At 47.1% G+C, this 19,009-nt stretch overlaps 2 protein-coding genes across 2 annotated transcripts; one reads left to right on the top strand and one right to left on the bottom strand.

Annotated features, from left to right (window-relative positions):
- The first annotated feature begins 327 nt into the window (after positions 1–327).
- On the top strand, positions 328–2,205 carry LOC118401173 (glycine cleavage system H protein, mitochondrial-like). The gene is made up of 5 exons (XM_035798462.2): positions 328–559; positions 724–803; positions 955–1,018; positions 1,145–1,276; positions 1,427–2,205. Exons 1-5 carry the CDS (start codon positions 361–363, stop codon positions 1,522–1,524), a joined length of 573 nt encoding a protein of 190 aa, XP_035654355.2. The 5' UTR covers positions 328–360; the 3' UTR covers positions 1,525–2,205.
- A 3,540-nt stretch (positions 2,206–5,745) lies between these two features.
- On the bottom strand, positions 5,746–12,931 carry LOC118401172 (deoxyribodipyrimidine photo-lyase-like). The gene is made up of 10 exons (XM_035798461.2): positions 12,345–12,931; positions 11,262–12,000; positions 10,856–11,167; positions 10,589–10,761; positions 10,426–10,510; positions 10,109–10,341; positions 9,817–10,011; positions 6,958–7,183; positions 6,540–6,715; positions 5,746–6,357 (listed from the first exon to the last, which is right to left on the bottom strand). Exons 1-10 carry the CDS (start codon positions 12,567–12,569, stop codon positions 6,004–6,006), a joined length of 2,718 nt encoding a protein of 905 aa, XP_035654354.2. The 5' UTR covers positions 12,570–12,931; the 3' UTR covers positions 5,746–6,003.
- Positions 12,932–19,009: the final 6,078 nt, after the last annotated feature.

The raw sequence follows: 19,009 nt of genomic DNA, 5'->3' as shown, positions 1-19,009 counted from the left end.
CATAGATATCTTTGTTAGTAAGAATACTATATTTCCCTTGACGGAGTGATGCTGAATGTAAAAATTGGCTTGGCTTACCCCACTATCACCTAATTACGCTACAATATTTGTATGTGACCAATACCATTTTATTTGGTAGCCTGAAGCCTCTCTATTCGAATCAACAACTTTGTATTTTCTATTCCCATTGTCCATATTGAAAAAAATAAATGAATATGTTATTCTCTGGATGTATGCCTATCTGTATTCCACATGTCAAAAATGCATGTTTGTTTTACATAAAACATGCCACAAGGCTATTTGTAACTCTAACGTTTCATAACGTTATGCCTGCTGAACGCGCCCCTAGTGGCGTCTGAGATGATGACGTCTAAAAAAGGCGACAGTCACTGCAGTCGTCAAGACGCGACGATAATGGCTACATGTGTGATGCTACGTTGCTTGTCTTCCAACTTTACCTCTGCCTTGCTCTGCCGTTTGGCACAGCTACCTCCCTCTGGGCTGGTATCCAGGGCATACTTACGACGGACTTTGTCCACTACCACCCGACTCTCATCAGGTAACGTTACTTGGCTTGTGGACCTCGTAACGTAGGTGGTTCATAGCAAGAACGCATAGCACGACCGTAACGTAGTTTGTTAAGCGTGTAGCTATAACTGTTTTTCGGTTTGTGTCTACGTTTGTGTACTCGAACTAATTTGACTTTTCTCCTGAATTCCGCAGCTCTTAAATTCACAGACAAACACGAATGGATACGAGTAGAGGGAGAGGTAGGAACGGTTGGCATCAGCAAATTTGCTCAGGTGAGTTCTCACGAGCCTATGCTCCCACTGGTTCGTATGAGCCGCATTGGGACCTGTGGTCTTAACTACCCAATGTTAGCGTGTGTTGTGGCACACGGATCATGAAGTGACACATTTGGTTAATTTCTCATTATCTAAATCTGTCATGCAGGAGGCTCTAGGAGATGTGGTGTACTGTGGACTACCAGAGATTGGCACGCAGCTGGCGCAGACTGGTAAGGAGCAATTACTACCATACAGACATGTAAGGAGGGTAACGCAACTGCTGGTCCTCTAGGGTTATACTAGTCACCCTTCCCCAAGACCTATTCATGACCTGACTCATCGCTGTCATTTTTTAGATGAGTTTGGAGCATTGGAGAGTGTGAAAGCAGCTAGTGAGTTGTACTCTCCTCTAACTGGGGAAGTCACAGAGGTCAACACACTCCTTGCAGACAACCCCGGCCTTGTCAACAAGTCCTGCTACAAAGACGGTGAGCATACATACACACTACACCTGCAGACATGCATGCATGCTCTAGTCTACACGTGCACACATCAGTGACTATTTTAAGGAAAGAAAGAATATTCAAACAGGGCCGATGTCTAGGCTAACCTCTGACATGTAACCCCTGCTGGGACAGGTTGGCTGATGAAGATGACCATTGCCAACCCTAAGGAGCTAGATGCTCTGATGGATGAGAAGGCTTATGAGAGATACATCCGATCCATAGAGGACTAGCACAGCCTAGCCCCAACCCTTATCACCCCCTCACCTGCCTGTCAATCACTAGTAGAGGAAGTGCACCAGTTGTGCCATGACACTACACCGGGGAACCAACAGATGCCAGAGAGACTGCAGAGCTCATCCGTATTGACCTGCCAGTGTTATTGTGCTCTGAATGTTAAGTCTTTGTTGTACTGGTAATGACTGACTTAATGGAGATGCTGAGGACAAGTGTCTTACACCTGTGACGTGTACAGTATGTGGATGAGTGATACTGTACGACTCCTGATGAGTCCTGATGCAACCTATGGAAGAATCTCAAGTCTTTTCCTTGATTCCTTGTGTCTGTTCTCTGCCTCTTTAATAAAACAAATCAGAGGGTTTCACTCTGTTTTGAGGAATTGAGGAAAAGGCTTTTAAGATTCATCCTCAATCTCTCCTCTGGTGCTCAAGGCCTGCCCCGAGCACAGGGTATGAGGAACTTAAGATTGTGAATACTCTGAAAAATAGTCCTCAATTTCACTCTATCAATTACAGCTGGATCAGTCTGTGTGCTAAGGGAGTAGAGGGAAGGGACTAACAATAAAGCACTTTGGATCTAGTGCAGGCTAGTTTCTACTGTATGTTGCGCCTCTGCATGTACTGGCACTATCGAGGAGACTTAAAAATAAAACGTACACGTGTGTTTACTTTGAATGTATTAGTACTGTAACTTTTTCAACTTTACCCCCCTTCAGCCTCCATTACAGAATGTTATTATAAATAGCTTTGGTAAATGACTCATTTAAATACATTTGTGTAAACAGCAGTTTGTTCCTGTTACAGCATAACCCTTAATGTGGTTCCTGCCATGTTGCAGCATGATTGCATGACCTGCAACATGCACCCATTTTGAAACAGTTTTGTAACTACCAAGGTAGTCTTTGGCATTTTCTCATTTGGTAAAAATCCATCCTCCACCTTCTGTGATCTTGGCCTTTTCTCAATTCTGGGCCTTTTCTCAATTAGGTTTGCTTATCTCCTGCGTCCTCGCTTCCATCCTCGCCTCTTTTTTTTTTAAAGTCAAGTAATCGAAGAGAGGCGTCTGGAAAAATGTGCTTGTATGAAATGAGAAGCTTCTCCACTCGCACGCCATTAGGCAAATTGTTTACAGAAGTGGATCCCAAAATGTGTAAAGTGATAAGTTGTGCAAGACATTTTATAGATAAAAGGATAAGTAGCATATAGTTTTTAAATGTGTGCATTCTTTCCTCCTCTGACAATACATTATCTGATTCAAAGGGGGACTACCAGATATCAAAACTCTTGAGGTAGGATACACTTGTGCTTCCTCACCAACCGGTGGCTATCGAGGCGGGAAGGACAGTCTTCCAATGGACTTTTTCCCAAACGTGAAAAAGCCACTAAACTGATAAGATGTCAATTTGTTAGTAGGTGAATGGAAGTGTCCTCCCCTCCTCTATAGTCACCTTTCACCTACCTAAGTTAGTGAATAAAACGGCTTTCGCAAACTCCACCAACCCTGATGTCCTAGCCGTGTCTGAATTCTGGCTTAGGAGGGCCACAAAAAATTCTGACAGTTCCACCCCCAACTTCAACATATTCTGCCAAAGGGGGTGGAGTTGCAATCTACTGCAGAGCGAGACTGCAGAGTTCAATCATGCTATCCAGGTCTGTGCCCAAGCAGTTGGAGCTTCTACTTTTAAAAATCTACCTTTCCAGAAATGAGTCTCTCACTGTTGCTGCTTGTTTATAGACCCCCCTCAGCCCCCAGCTGTGCCCTGGACACCATATGTGAAGTGATTGCCCCCCATCTACAGAGTTCGTACTGTTAGGTGACCTAAACTGGGATATGATTAATAACCTGGCTGTCTTACAATCTAAGATGCCCTCAATCTCACACAAATTATCAAGGAACCTACCAGGTACATCCCTAAATCTGCAAACAAGGGCACCCTCATCAGTATTATCCTGACCAACCTGCCCTCTAAATACACCTGTCTTCAACCAGAATCTCAGCGATCACTGCCTCATTGTCTGCGTCCTTAATGGGTCCGCGGTTAAAAGACCACCCATCACTGTCAAACGCTCCGCCTTTCTAATCGACCTGGCCCGGGTATCCTGGAAGGATATTGACCTAATCCCGTCAGTAGAGGATGCCTGGTGATTCTTTAAAAGTAGAAGTGAAAATAGATATAGCCCTTGGTTCACTCCAGACCTGAGTGACCTTGACCAGCACAAAAACATCCTGTGGCATACTGCATTAGCATCGAATAACACCCGCAATATGCAACTTTTCAGGGAAGTTAGAACCAATATACACAGGCAGTTGGGAAAGCTAAGGCTACCTTTTCAAACAAATGTGCGTCCTGTAGTACAAAGTCCCAAAAAGTTCTGGGACACTAAAGTCCATGGAGAATAAGAGCACCTCCTCTCAGCTGCCCACTGCACTGAGGCTAAGAAACACTGTCACCACGGATAAATCTACGATAATTGAGAATTTTAATAAGCATTTTTCTACGGCTGGCCATGCTTTCCACCTGGCTACCCCTACCTCGGTCAACAGCTCTGCACCCCTTCCCACAGCAACTTGCCCAAGCCTCCCCCATTTCTCCTTCACCCAAATCCAGATAGCTGATGTTCTGAAAGAGCTGCAAATCAGCTGAACCGGACAATCTGGACCCTTTTTCTAAAATGATCCGCCGCACCCCGTATTACTAGCCTGTTCAACCTCTCTTTCGTATCGTCTGAGATCCCTAAAGATTGGAAAGCTGCCTCAGTCATACCCCACTGTAAAGGGGGAGACACTCTAGACCCAAACTGTTATAGACCTATATCCATCCTGCCCAATCTTTTCTAAAATCTTTGAAAGCCAAGTTAACAAACAGATCACCGACCATTTCGAATCCCACCGTACCTTCTCCGCGAGGCAATCTGGTTTCCGTGCTGGTCATGGGTGCACCTCAGCCATGCTCAAGGTCCTAAACAATTTCATAACTGCCATTGATAAAAGACGATACTGTGCAGCCGTCTTCATCGACCTGGCCAAGGCTTTCGACTCTGTCAATGACCACATTCTTATTGGCAGACTCAACCTCCTTGGTTTCTCAAATGACTGCCTCGTCTGGTTCACCAACTACTACTCAGAGTTCAGTGTGTCAAATCTGGTTAGACTGTAAACTCTCCTTCCAGACTCACATTAGCCATCTCCAATCCAAAATTAAATCTTGAATTGGCTTCCTATTTCGCAACAAAGCCTCCTTCACTCATGCTGCCAAACACCCTCGTAAAACTGACTATCCTACCGATCCTTGATCATTTACAAAATCGCCTCCAACACTCTACTCAGCAAATTGAATGCAGTCTATCACAGTGCCATCCGTGTTGTCACCAAAGCCCCATATACTACCCACCACTGCGACCTGTATGCCCCCGTTGGGTGGCCCTCGCTTCATATCCCACTGGCTCCAGGTAATCTGTCTTTGCTAGGCAAAGCCCTGCCTTATCTCGGCTCACTGGTCACCATAGCAACACCCACCCATAGCACACGCTCCAGCAGGTATATTTCACTGGTCAATGCCCAAAGCCAACTCCTCCTTTAGCTGTCTTTCTTTCCAGTTCTCTGCTGCTAATGACTGGAACGAATTGGAAACATCACTGACACTGGAGTCATATCTCCCTCACTAACTTTAACCATCAGCTGTCAGAGCAGCTTACTGATCATTGCACCTGTACATAGCCCACCCAACTACCTCATTCCCAGTTGTTTTTTTTGCACCCCAGTATCTCTACTTGCACATCCATCTGCTGCACATCTATTACTCCAGTGTTTAATTGCTATATTAATTATTTCACAACTATGGCCTATTTATTGCCTTACCTCCCTTATCCTACCTCATTTACACACACTGTATGTATACTTTTTCTATTGTATTATTGACTGCATGTTTGTTTATTCAATGTGTAACTCTGTTGTTGTTTGTGTCGCACTGCTTTGCTTTATCGAGGCCAGGTCGCAGTTATAAATGAGAACTTGTTCTCAACCAACCTACCTGGTTAAATAAAGGTGAAATAAAAAATAATCGGGGATAGTCATGTATCCTACTGGAGTTTTTAAATCTGCCACACCCCAGTTGAATCAGCTTTTGTTTTGTCGGAACAGAAAAGCATGCATACGTTTAAAAATGGTAAGTAGCATATTGTTTATCAAAAAAATGTCTTGCACAACTAACTTAATTCATTTTGATCACTTTACACATTTATTTTTTGTTATCCACTGTAAACAATTTGGCTGATGACATGTGAATGAAGGAGAGACAATTGATACAAACACATTTTAGTCCACATTCCCTCACTTCCCCGCGTCTCCTTGATTTACCTTTGACCATTTTCAAAAGTAGGTGAGGAAGGACGCAGAAGTTAAGCAAATCAATTGAGGAAAGGCCATTGGGCACCACAGTGGCTCTATCGAACCTTTAGCCCCTGCCCTTATGGTCATCTGTGAGAAGTAGCCACTCTCCCAGGCACTGTGGGGAACCTGTCCTTGGCAGCGGGGGTCCTCTTTCCCCTTCGTTCAACTGCAAGGGGGCGTGGAAGTCCCTCCATCCTCCTCTGGTCTTGCTCCTGTCTTTCCCTCCTCTCTGCTCCCTCGTTTATCACGCTGGCTGTGAAGTCTGTCTGGTTCAGGAAGGCGATGGTCTCATTCCGCCTGCGGCTCACGTAGCCCTTCAGAACGGCGTTATAGGGGTTAGAGGCAGCGTCCGCGTCTGGATCCTCTGATTGGTGCTTGAACTCCATACGGGTGATAACAGGCAGGAGGAACTGCCCACCTGTGTTGACCATACCTCCCTGACAAAGGGAGAGAAGCTGTCACTCACTCAATTTAGTTCACAATGTGACATTTGTATATTTAAAGAATTGTCTCAAGGCATACAGAAGCTATGTGGCCAAAGAATAAAATCAAACAGGAAAGACAGTACTGAGGACCACACATGAGACATAATATGATTAGAAGCAGTGAGTTGACGTACACCCATGGCCTCCGAGACCAGGCGGGGGGGCAGGGGGACCAGGTCGCACCCCGAGCAGGGGTCCACGTACTCCCCAAAACGCCGCCTCACCAATGCCACGTCCTGCAAAGACTGGCTCCTCCTCTCCTCCAGATCTGTCACCACACGCTCTGGGTAGGACTGGCCTAGGACTACACCTAGAGGGAGAGTGCTGAGGTTTAGCTAAAGTGTAGATGGATAAGGGGAGTTAAACACCAACAAGTCTATACATGAGAGTTGGGTTAGTGGTAAAAGCTACAGTATGGCTATTGTAAGGCTATGGTAACTCAACAGTTTGATAAGGGTAAGGCTATGGTATTATTATTACAATAATGTTAGGGAAAATTCTGGAAGTTTAAGTTAAGATTAGGAGGATAAGGCTGGTTCTGTTGTCTCTCACCAGCACGGCGCAGCATGGAGGCTGGGCACTTCCAGGGTTTGTGTATGAGGTCATCAGGCAGCACCGCCAGCTCAGAGCACCACTTCCTGACATAGCTTCCGTAAGGGTCACAGGTCATGGCTGCGTCAACAGGGTGCATGACAAAGTTCCAGTGGTCCAGACCACACATGCCTCCATTCTGCCACATCATGGCATCTATGGCCACGTCAGCATCCACAAGAGTGTCCTACACACACACAGTCCAATGTTATTATCAAATAAAATGTTATTTGTCACATGCTTTTGTAAACAACAGGTGTAGACTAACTATGAAATACTTGCTTACAGGTCCTTTTCCAACAATGCAGAGTTAAAGACAAAGTAAAAAATAAATAATAGAAATAGCGACACTGTGAATAACAATAACAAGCAAAAATAACATGACTTTATACAGTTAGTACCAGAACCGAGTCGAGGTCCACGGGTATGAGGTTATTGCAGTAGACACTATGTACATATAGGTAGGGGTAAAGTGACAAAGCAACAGGATAGATGATAGGCAGCAGCAGCAGTGTGTGGTGAGTGTGTGGCATCAGTATCCATGTGTGGGCATTTGTAGTGTGTGTGTGTTGGGGTGTAAGTATGGGTGAGTGAGTCCACTGTATGTGCATAGAGTTAGTGCAAAAATGGTCAATGCAGGTAGTCCGGGTAGCCATTTCATCAGCTATTTTGCAGTCTTATGGCTTGGGATTATAAACTGTTCAGGGTCCTGTTGGTTCCAGACTTGGTGCACTGGTACCGCTTGCAGAGAAAAAAAGTCTATGACTTGGGTGGCTGGAGTCTTTGACCATTTTTTTGGGCCTTCCTCTGACACCGCCTGGTATAGAGGTCCTGGATGGCAGGGAGCTTTGCCCGAGTGATGTACTGGGCTGTACTGGGCTGTACTTACCACCATCTGTAGTGCCTTGCGGTCAGGTGTCTTGCAGTTGCCGTACCAAGCAGTGATGAAGCTAGTCAAGATGCTCTCAATTGTGTAGCTGGAGACCTTTTTGAGGATCTGAGGGCCTGTGCCAAATTTTTTAAGCCTCCTAAAGGGGGAAGAGTACGCATCAGGTCCCACTTACATCAGCTACAGAGAGAGAGATCACACAGTCGTCCGGAACAACTCGTGCTCTCATACATGGTTCAGTGTTGCTTGCCTCGAAGTGAGCATAAAAGTAACTTAGATCATCTGGTAGGCTAGCGTCGCTGGGCAGCCCGCTGCTGGGTTTCCCATTGTAATCCATGATCGTTTGCAAGACCTGCCACATCCGTCAAGCATCAGAGCCGGCCTGGTACGCATCGGTCTTAGTCCTGTATTGATGATTTGCCTGTTTGATGGCTTGTTGGAGGTCATAGCAGGATTTCTAATAAGTATCCGGATAGGTGTACCGCTCCTTGAAAGCGGCAGCTCTATCCTTTAGTTCAGTGCGGATGTTTACTTATGACCCTATACAGCTTGTTGAGTGCGGTCTTATTACCAGCATCAGTTTATGGTGGTAAATATACAGCTATGAAAAATAAATATCTTGGTCAATATTATGGTCTGCAGCTTATCATTAGGTATTCTAACTAGGGCGAGCAACAACTCGAGACTTAACATTAGAGATCGCAAATAAGCTGTTAACAAAAAGACACACCCCTCCTCCTTTCATCTTACCCAAGTCTGCCGCCCGGTCTTGACAAAGCATAGAACAACCAGCGAGCTGTACTTTGAGCAGTGCTTAATTTGAGCCGGATCCACGGTACCTCTCGTGGTGTGAAAAATAATTTTCACTTTTTGCAATGTTAAAATGATAGTGAACGCGTTCAAAGTTCATTCGAGTTGCCTCTTGGTTAATTCTCCTGCCCCCCTATCTCTCATAGAAATAGAATGAGATTAACTTTCTATGATCTCTCTCCCTCTGCTCTGATAGACATAAGCCTGCAACTCTCATCTCTCCAGCATTGCACTTCATACTTTTTTCCCTTATAAAATTATAGCTGCGCAAAGAGTTCGAGAGGAACTGCGGCACACATGAGAAATTTAAATACATTTACCAAAGGTAGAGTTAGAGAGAGGCACGAGCGCATAGGCCTTCACCAGTGAGTGAACTGTGCATCATTGTGTGAGTCAGCTGGAAAGCTTTTTTAGGACTATAATTTCCTAATATTGTAGCCTACAATAATGTGTCTCCACACAACTAGGCCAAGGCTATTGATGGATTCAAGACAAAGTCGTTTTCATAGATTCGTCTCAGATTCTCAGTTTGTCAGTGTCAAAGTAGCCGGTCATTTCGATCATTTGTGCAGTATTATGGTGCTTTCAAGACAACTGGGAACTCGGAAAAAAAACTAGATCGAATCATGATGTCAGTGATCTTCAGTTCAGAAAGTCGGAGCTCTAGAAAGAGGCCAGATTCCCACATGGGATTCCGAGTTGGATGACCGATCACAACTAATTTTCCCAGTTGGAGCTAGTTTCTTTCCGATTTTCCAGTTGCCTTGAACGCACTGAAGTCGGGAGTCAGCGATTTCCCAGCTCCGAGTTCCCAGTTGTTTTGAACGAAGCATTAAAAAAGATGGATTTAACAAGTGACATCAATAAGGGATCATAGCTTTCACCTGGGTTCAGTGTACGTCTATTTGCCGGCTAACTTATTTTTGTCAGGATGCCGCCTCGCCTGCCTTTCGGTGCCGCTTCCTCTTTCGATTCCCAGGGACTAGGGGCCTGGTCCTGAGTAAGCTGAACATCCAGAGCTGCCGACTCGTTGCAGTAGACATTTTCATTAAACAGACAAATCTCTATAGTCTGGTGTGTATGTCTGTGTGTGTGTGACCGTGTGTGTGTGTGAGTCTCACCTGGAACCAGCGATATCCCTCCTGCCATGGTAGATGGAGGTAAGCTATGAGGAAAGAAGCCACTACGTGTCTCATATAGTTGTTCATCCATCCAGTCAGCCACAGCTGTCTCATTGCAGCGTCTACTAGAGGATAACCTGTCCTGCCCTTCTGCCATGCCTTCAGATGACCCCTCTCATTGCTCCACCGAAGGGCCTGATTGGACAGAAACCAAGAAGAGAGTGAGTGTCCCGCTTTCATTGGATACAAACTAGGAAGAGAGTGCTAGAGCTAGTGTTAACCCGGTCCTTGCCTTGTATGGTGGTCTGAGTGATTCCCAGGGCAGGTCTGGGAACAATGTTAGCTGCCAGTAGGCCAGGTCCCTCCAGGCCAGTTTTCGCATAAACTTGGGGGATCGGCAGCGCGCCCCTTTAGTGTCCCACAGCAGCCAGCGAGCACTCAGCTGGCCAAAGTGCAGGTAAGGAGACAGACAGCTGGTGTTGGGGGCATCCGCACGCCCTGATTCCTTCTCATATCTGTACACACCTGGAATATGTACACACACATAACATATCTATTCTGTAGGGCAGTTTAATTCTGAGTAGAGAAAGGGAAATGTGTGCGTCTCACCATCATTTAGAAAGGCCTCGAGACGTGACTGAGCCCCCTCCTCACTAAAGTCCCATGAACTCCTGATGTTAGCCGCCCAGTCAATCTGGAACAGACACTCACATTAACATACAACCAACAATAACCCAGACCCCCATGTGCTTCAGTCCAAGGGGTTACTGACTGTGGTTCCATCCTTTCTGCAGGGCATTCGTGCCAGTCCTAGCCCCTCCAGAGGGCAGCCTCTGGGCCAGACAGAGGGTGAGGGGAGCGATATGGGGGGGTCCAGGGGAACCCCTAACCCTGGGCCAGGGTTCATCTGACAGCAACTCATGAAGTGGGATACAGAACCAATACCTGAGGGAGGGAAAGTGTGTGAGAGAGAGTTACTGCTGTGTCATATTAAATGTTAATAACAGTAGTAGTGGTTGTAACAGTAGTATTACCATACCTCTGAGTCCCACCCCCTCAGTAGTAACAGTATAAGGGTCTCTGAGACAGTAGGAGTGGACCATGTTAACCTCCACCCTGTCTTTCTGCAGCGCTGACACCACTACCTGGTCCCGCTCTCTCAGCCACGGCTCATAGAGGGCGCTAGCCAGCACCGTCTGAGCCCCCGTCTCTCTCACCAGACTCCTCAGGGCGAGCAGCGAAGAACCAATCCCCTCTCTCTCCTCATCCGCCTGAAGGAAAACAAGATGGCTGCCGATGTGTTCCAGAGCAGAGCTGAGACAGGACAGGGCCTGGTGCAGCCAGACTTTACCTGGTATGTGACAGAGAAGGATTAGACACAGATCAGGAGACACAGAAGCCGAGGTAAAGAAATAATGACATAATATGTATATGTTTATACTTACAGGCCCCTCCCATAGCCACGGTTACCCCAGGACCCTCCTCCTCCTCTGGGCACCAGATAAAGACGGGGATGACCGGCCCTCCAGCCTCCAACGAGCCAATCACAGCTGGGTTGTCATGGAGACGCAGGTCCCTGCGGAACCACAGCAGCACAGGGGGTGGAGCAGAGGGGCATCGAGGCACACCTACCACCTGCTGGCCATACCCCTTCCTCCGCTGACGTCTGTTCTTTGAGCGCTTTGGCTTCTCAGATTGGTCCACTTTGCACTCCACCACAGTGACGTCATCTTTGGTTTGGTTGAGATTGGATGTCAAAGTGGCAATAGAGGCACACACATCCTGAGTGACGTTAGACCGCTTTATGTCTGTCTGTTTCTGGGTCTGGGTTGGGCCTCTCTGTCTCTCTGTCTGAGGAGAGCTGCCATGTCCAGATGATCTTCTGGGTGATGTGGAGTCTTGGTGTTGAGCCTGAGTCTGTCTCCTTCCTCCTACTGCTGCTAGCTGGGCGTAGCTCGCACCCGTGGGCAGAGGGGCTGGTGGAGGCTGGCTGGAGCTACCATTAGGAGAAACTGACTGACTCTGAATGGAGCTATTCTGGGGTCTGTAAGTTGCCGTAGCCTGGGTGTCTGTTTGACCCTGGAGTTTAGGGTCTGGGAAGAGGGGCTTGGTATTGGTCTGCTGTTGCCCTTTGACCTCTAATAGGGACAGAGCCAGAGCCACTGCCAACTCATCATCCTCATCCTGTAACAGACGGTTACAGCTTTAGTCATATATACAGATTTACAATGTTAGAGGTTCAAAATAGTGAACCTCTAACATTGTAATTAACTTCTTGACAAATACAACTCTGCTGGAAAATCCAACTGTACCAGCTCAAGCCAGTGAACAGCTCAAAATACGATCTGGTCTAAACTGGATTTTCCAGTAGGGTAGGTTAAGCCTACAACACTAACAAAACACACACAACTATCAAACTAACAAATGTCATTGTGTTGAGACAGAGTATCTATAATACTTTTAGAATATGACTGGACTATATATATATATATACATACACACACATACATCCAAACAAACAGCCGTACCTTGGAGAAGTATTCCAAATAGATGGAGGTGAGGGTGGTGTGAAGCCTGTTGTGATCGGTGGCTAGGAGCTGGATGAGCGGCAAGAAATGTGTCCGTGTATCGTTGTGTCCCAGTACAGACACACACAGACAGAAGAAGCCCTCAGCGTTCTCTCTCCCCACAAGCAACTCTCTCAGCATCTGACGAACCTGGGACATGGGGTCCTCACCACCCGATACAGGCATGGTCTATTGCTGGTGATGAAAAGCAATAAAACTGAGAGGAGTTCCCTACTGAAACTGTCAGTCTCTCTTAAAATTCCAAATACCCCCAAAAAATCCAGATTAGGTCGTAATCATCCATGAGAAGACAATGTTAAAGGTTGTTGATTTCTTTTGCATCTTTCGATTGTTTTCAATTAGTGGTGATAGTGGGACAGAGAGGATCGAGTATGCTGCAACGTGAATGAGTTACTCAACATCCTGATAGCCAGTTACACAAACTCAATCCCACGCTGTTTTGTAATTACATCGGATGTGATGCAATGTAACATTGTGACCAGTAGAGGGCACCCAAGTCTACAATATTACAGTCATTAGTCTCACTTCCTACGCTCACAGTGCTCCTGAGAAACGCTCACAGCTTCCCTCTCCACACTAAAGACAAATAAAATCATCATCCCTCTCCCACCAAGTGTCTTTTATACTCTTAATTTATTCTCTTGATCCTCATGCTATACGAGAGAGAGGGAGATCAATAGTGTTTAGACAAAGTATGTAGTCTCTAAGTGTGTGATCAATAGAGAACAGTGAGATTAGCTGGCTTCTCTCTGTCTCTCACTAACAGACAGATCAGTGAATGGACCAATCTGCCATAAGCCTAAACACATCTGTCTGCCGTCACATACTATCAATAAAGATCTGTTTTGAATGTATACCTAAGAGATCAAAGAGAGAAAAATATGTGACAGGAGAAGAGATGAGGGCTCTCCAGAGGGTGGTGTGGTCAGCCCAACGCATCATCAGGGCACACTGCCTGCCTTCCAGGACATCTACAGCACCTGGTGTCACAGGAAGGCCAAGAAGATCATCAAGGACCTCAGCAACCCGAGCCATGACTGATAAACAGCTTTTATCTCCAGGCCATCAGAATGTTTATCCATCACCACTAGCTGGCCTCCTCCCAGTACCTTGCCCTGAACCTTAGTCAGTGTTACTAGCCGGCCACCTTCCGGTACTCTAGGCTGAACCTTAGTGACTGCTGCCCTATGTACATAGAGACATTGAACACTGGTCCCTTTATTCATGGTTACATGCTGTTTTATCCACTTTATATGGATATACTGTATTCTAGTCCTGGCTCATCTTATACAACTACTGCTGTACACACCTATTCTATTCATATACTGTCCATACTCCCTATACACACCAAAAAAAGCATTTCGAAAGCATTCCACAGGGATGCTGGCCCATGTTGACTCCAATTGTCACACCTTGGTCATTGTATTTTGTGTTTTCGTTATATATTTGGTCAGGCCAGGGTGTGACATGGGTTTATATGTTGTGTTTCGTATTGGGGTTGTGTAGTATTTGGGATTGCGGCTGAGTAGGGGTGTTGTATAGGCTTGGCTGCCTGAGGCGGTTCTCAATCAGAGTCAGGTGATTCTCGTTGTCTCTGATTGGGAACCGTATTTAGGTAGCCGGGGTTTCTCTGTGTATTTCGTGGGTGATTGTTCCTGTCTCTGTGTAGTTTCACCAGATAGGCTCGGTCACTTTGGTTTTTCTTTTTTCCTTGTTTTGGAAGAAGAGAACGAGCGCCATTCTCCTTGCGGAGATGGTGCTAAATACATCAACACGGTCGGTCCCTGGGATTGGGCTGGCCAACACGATTCGGTTTGCTTGGAAGGAAAAGGAGTTGGAGCCTTTAGGACGCGAAACTTTTGGAAGGATAATATTAATGGGGATTCTAAAGCTGACGGTGAGGACGTGTTTTGTTTCCAAGGCAACTCGTTGGAGGGAGCATACGATGTGGCACTATATACAGAGGAAAGACACGATGATATCCTGAGAAGGGCAAGAGCAGTGGGAGGTGAGAGGCCGATGAGCCACTATGAAATAACAAGCCTGGCGAAGAATAACTTTAGGGTTGTAACTGTCAACATTTACAACCCTTACGTTAAGGACGAAGATGTGAGAGCTTTTCTGGGGAGATACATGAGATACTCCTCAGCAAGGCACCTCAAAGACTCCCTTGGGTTTTGGAATGGGAGGAGAGGCTTCCAGGCCCTCCTCAGAGAGGACCCAAAGGGACATGGTGGCTACCTCCATCCTCCTGCTATGTTCTCCCTAGGGGCTGACAGGGGGACGTTGTTTTATGCACGTCAGCCCCCATTTTGCAGGCGCTGTATGGCCTACGGTCACATATTCGCCACGTGCAGCACAAGAAAATGCAGATTTTGTGGATCTGAGGAACACGAGGCGAGGGATTGTGACAAGCTTAAGACGTGCCATGGGTGTGGCTCGTCAGCACACCTGTGGCGGGGGTGCCCGGCCCGTCAGAGGTCATATGCGTCTGCGGCTGGGGGGGGAGCAGGGGCGGGGGATGGGGGAAGAAGAGGAGGGGAAGGAAGCACGCCTCATGACCAGAGTACAGGTCCAGAGGGGAAGGCCACAAGGAAGGAGGAGGAGCAAGAAGCGGCGGATGGAAGAGAGAAGGAAACGGAAGGCACGGGAGTAGGAGAACCAGGAAAAGCAGCGGAAGAAGGCAACCGAGTGGAGGAGCATGAGAGAGAAGAAAGCGAGGGAGGAGTGGTGGAGAAGGAGACGGTGGAAGAGCAAGTGGACTGGGGGGAAAGTGCCCTGGTGGAAGAGATGAGGGGTATGGTGGAGGAGCTGGCGGGGGGGGGGGGGGGGGTGGTATCTCTCCACTGCCGCCATCACCAAAGAAGAGAATGAAGAGGAGGGTGCGATTGGCCGACAGTGAGAGGGAGGGGATGGCCAAGAGAGTGATGGGGGTGGGAGAAACCTCTGGGTTGCTGCTGGTTTCCCCAGGCCCTCAATTTCTGTTGGGTGGGGATACACCTAACAAGACTCAGGACTGGGTACAGGAGGAGGTGGGGTGTTTTTTGTTTGGGGACTCAGCCTCCCCGATTTTTTTCCAAACCAGCTGCAACACTGGGGAGGGGGAGGATTGTGGGGGTAGACCCAGGGTGCAGGGCACCCCGGAGCCAAACACTATTCCTGCATCCTGGGGCGGCAGCGTAGCCTAGTGGTTAGAGCGTTGGACTAGTAACCGTAAGGTTGCGAGTTCAAACCCCCGAGCTGACAAGGTACAAATCTGTCGTTCTGCCCCTGAACAGGCAGTTAACCCACTGTTCCCAGGCCGTCATTGAAAATAAGAATATGTTCTTAACTGACTTGCCTGGTTAAATAAAGGTAAAATTAAAAATTAAATGAAATCCTGGGATGGTGAGATGGAGGAAGAGGGGGGGGATGTCAGGAGTACGGATGGTTCTCTCACCGGTAGATATGGAGCAGGGGAGCATCGGGTGAGTCTCCTGGTTTGTTTTTTTTTCTGTCTGGGTTTAGAATTTGAGTGTATTACATGTTTTTATTTTTTCATGGAGTCTAATTTTACTTTTATTAGTTTAAATGTAAGGGGTTTAAGGGATTTTGTTAAGAGGAGGGCGGTTTTTAGTTATTTGGAGGGTGTGGGGTTTGATTTTTGTTTTTTACAGGAGGTTCACCTGAGGGATGGAGGGGATGTTAGTAGGTTTAAGAGGGAGTGGGACAAGGGGGAGTCGGTTTGGGGTATTGGAGGGGTGCACTCATCGGGGGTAGGGATTTTGTGTGGGCACAGGGAGGTAAAAGTGGAGGATTATTTTGTGGTAATGCAGGGGAGGGTTATAGGGGTGGATGTCACGATAAGGGATTGTAAATTTAGATTAGTGGTGGTGTATGGGCCACAGGTGGTGGCAGACGGGAGGGAGATGGTGGACACCAGGTGGGATGGTGTATCACTGCAGAATGCTGTGGTAGCCATGCTGGTTAAGTGTGCCTTGAATTCTAAATAAATCACCAGCAAAGCACCATCACACCACCTTCATGTTTCCCGGTGGGAACCACACATGCGGAGATCATCCGTTCACATACTCTGCGTCTCACAAAGACAGTGGATGGAACCAAAAATATCAAATTTGCACTCATCAGACAAAAGAACAGATTTCCACCGGTCTAATGACCATTGCTTGTGTTTCTTGGCTCAAGCAAGTCTCTTCTTATTGGTGTCCTTAAGTCGTGGTTTCTTTGCAGCTATTCAACCATGAAGGCCTGATTCACACAGTCTCACACAGTCTCCTCTGAACAGTTGATGTCGAGATGTGTCTGTTACTTGAACTCTGTGAAGCATTTATTTGGGCTGCAATTTCTGAGGCTGGTAACTGATGAACGTATCCTCTGCAACAGAGGTAACTCTGAGTCTTCCTTTCCTGTGGCGGTCCTCATGAGAGCCAGTTTCATCATAGCACTCAATGCTTTTTGCAACTGCACTTTTCTGCATAGACTGACCTTCATGTCTTAAAGTAATGATAGACTGTTGTTTCGCTTTGCTTATTTAAGCTGTTCTTGCCATAATATGGACTTGGTATTTTACCAAATAGGGCTATCTTCTGTATACCACCCCTACCTTGTAACAACACAACTGATTGGCTCAAACGCATTAAGAAGGAAATAAATTCCACAAATTAACTTTTAACAAGGCACACCTGTTAATTGAAATGCATTCCAGGTGACATCCTCATGAAGCTGGTTGAGAGAATGCCAATAGTGTGCAAAGCTGTCATCAAGGAAAAGGGTGACTACTTCAAAGAATCTCAAATATAAAATATATTTGGATTTATTTAACATTTATTTGGTTACTACATGATTCCATATGTGTTATTTCATAGTTTTGATGTCTTCACTATTATTCTAAAATGTAGAACAAAGTCAAAATAAAGAAAAACACTTGCATGACTAGGTGTGTCCAAACTTTTGGACACACCTACTCTGACATTGCTCTCTCTGATATTTCTTCATTTCTTTTTACTTTCACTTTTAGTTCATCAATGAGCTTGATGCCTTGATAAGCTCCTTTCCTGAGGACGGCTCACCTCTCACAGTTCTGGGCGACTTTAACCTCCCCACGTCTACCTTTGACTCATTCCTCTCTGCCTCCTTCTTTCCACTCCTCTCCTCTTTTGACCTCACCCTCTCACCCTCCCCCTACTCACAAGGCAGGCAATACGCTTGACCTCATCTTTACTAGATGCTGTTCTTCCACTAACCTCATTGCAACTCCCCTCCAAGTCTCCGACCACTACCTTGTATCCTTTTCCCTCTCGCTCTCATCCAACACTTCCCACACTGCCCCTACTCGGATGGTATCGCGCCGTCCCAACCTTCGCTCTCTCTCCCCGCTACTCTCTCCTCTTCCATCCTATCTTCTCTTCCCTCTGCTCAAACTTTCTCCAACCTATCTCCTGATTCTGCCTCCTCAACCCTCCTCTCCTCCCTTACTGCATCCTTTGACTCCCTATGTCCCCTATCCTCCAGGCCGGCTCGGTCCTCCCCTCCCGCTCCGTGGCTCGACGACTCATTGCGAGCTCACAGAACAGGGCTCCGGGCAGCCGAGCGGAAATGGAGGAAAACTCGCCTCCCTGCGGACCTGGCATCCTTTCACTCCCTCCTCTCTACATTTTCCTCCTCTGTCTCTGCTGCTAAAGCCACTTTCTACCATTCTAAATTCCAAGCATCTGCCTCTAACCCTAGGAAGCTCTTTGCCACCTTCTCCTCCCTCCTGAATCCTCCCCCTCCCTCCTCCCTCTCTGCAGATGACTTCGTCAACCATTTTGAAAAGAAGGTCGATGACATCCGATCCTCGTTTGCTAAGTCAAACGACACCGCTGGTTCTGCTCACACTGCCCTACCCTATGCTCTGACCTCTTTCTCCCCTCTCTCTCCAGATGAAATCTCGCGTCTTGTGACGGCCGGCCGCCCAACAACCTGCCCGCTTGACCCTATCCCCTCCTCTCTTCTCCAGACCATTTCCGGAGACCTTCTCCCTTACCTCACCTCGCTCATCAACTCATCCCTGACCGCTGGCTACGTCCCTCCCGTCTTCAAGAGAGCGAGAGTTGCACCCCTTCTGAAAAAACCTACACTCGATCCCTCCGATGTCAACAACTACAGACCAGTATCCCTTCTCTCTTTTCTCTCCAAAACTCTTGAGCGTGCCGTCCTTGGCCAGCTCTACCGCTATCTCTCTCAGAATGACCTTCTTGATCCAAATCAGTCAGGTTTCAAGACTAGTCATTCAACTGAGACTGCTCTTCTCTGTATCACGGAGGCGCTCCGCACTGCTAAAGCTAACTCTCTCTCCTCTGCTCTCATCCTTCTAGACCTATCGGCTGCCTTCGATACTGTGAACCATCAGATCCTCCTCTCCACCCTCTCCGAGTTGGGCATCTCCGGCGCGGCCCACGCTTGGATTGCGTCCTACCTGACAGGTCGCTCCTACCAGGTGGCGTGGCGAGAATCTGTCTCCTCACCACGCGCTCTCACCACTGGTGTCCCCCAGGGCTCTGTTCTAGGCCCTCTCTTATTCTCGCTATACACCAAGTCACTTGGCTCTGTCATAACCTCACATG

The sequence above is a fragment of the Oncorhynchus keta genome, chromosome 22 (assembly GCF_023373465.1).
Source record: "Oncorhynchus keta strain PuntledgeMale-10-30-2019 chromosome 22, Oket_V2, whole genome shotgun sequence".
NCBI classification, from domain to species: domain Eukaryota; kingdom Metazoa; phylum Chordata; class Actinopteri; order Salmoniformes; family Salmonidae; genus Oncorhynchus; species Oncorhynchus keta.
The sequence above is the reverse complement of the archived record's forward strand: the minus strand, read 5'-3'. Positions and strand labels throughout refer to the sequence as shown.

Bases quoted from the DNA above. Each gene is read 5' to 3' on its own strand.
- LOC118401173 (XM_035798462.2), top strand. From the start codon at position 361: ATGATGACGTCTAAAAAAGGCGACAGTCACTGCAGTCGTCAAGACGCG. The intron at 804-954 runs GTGAGTTCTCAC...TCTGTCATGCAG, and splicing joins GCATCAGCAAATTTGCTCAG to GAGGCTCTAGGAGATGTGGT. The intron at 1,277-1,426 runs GTGAGCATACAT...CTGCTGGGACAG, and splicing joins CAAGTCCTGCTACAAAGACG to GTTGGCTGATGAAGATGACC.
- LOC118401172 (XM_035798461.2), bottom strand. From the start codon at position 12,569: ATGCCTGTATCGGGTGGTGAGGACCCCATGTCCCAGGTTCGTCAGATG. The intron at 10,342-10,425 runs GTGAGACGCACA...TACATATTCCAG, and splicing joins CGAGGCCTTTCTAAATGATG to GTGTGTACAGATATGAGAAG. The intron at 6,358-6,539 runs GTACGTCAACTC...TCCCTTTGTCAG, and splicing joins TGGTCTCGGAGGCCATGGGT to GGAGGTATGGTCAACACAGG.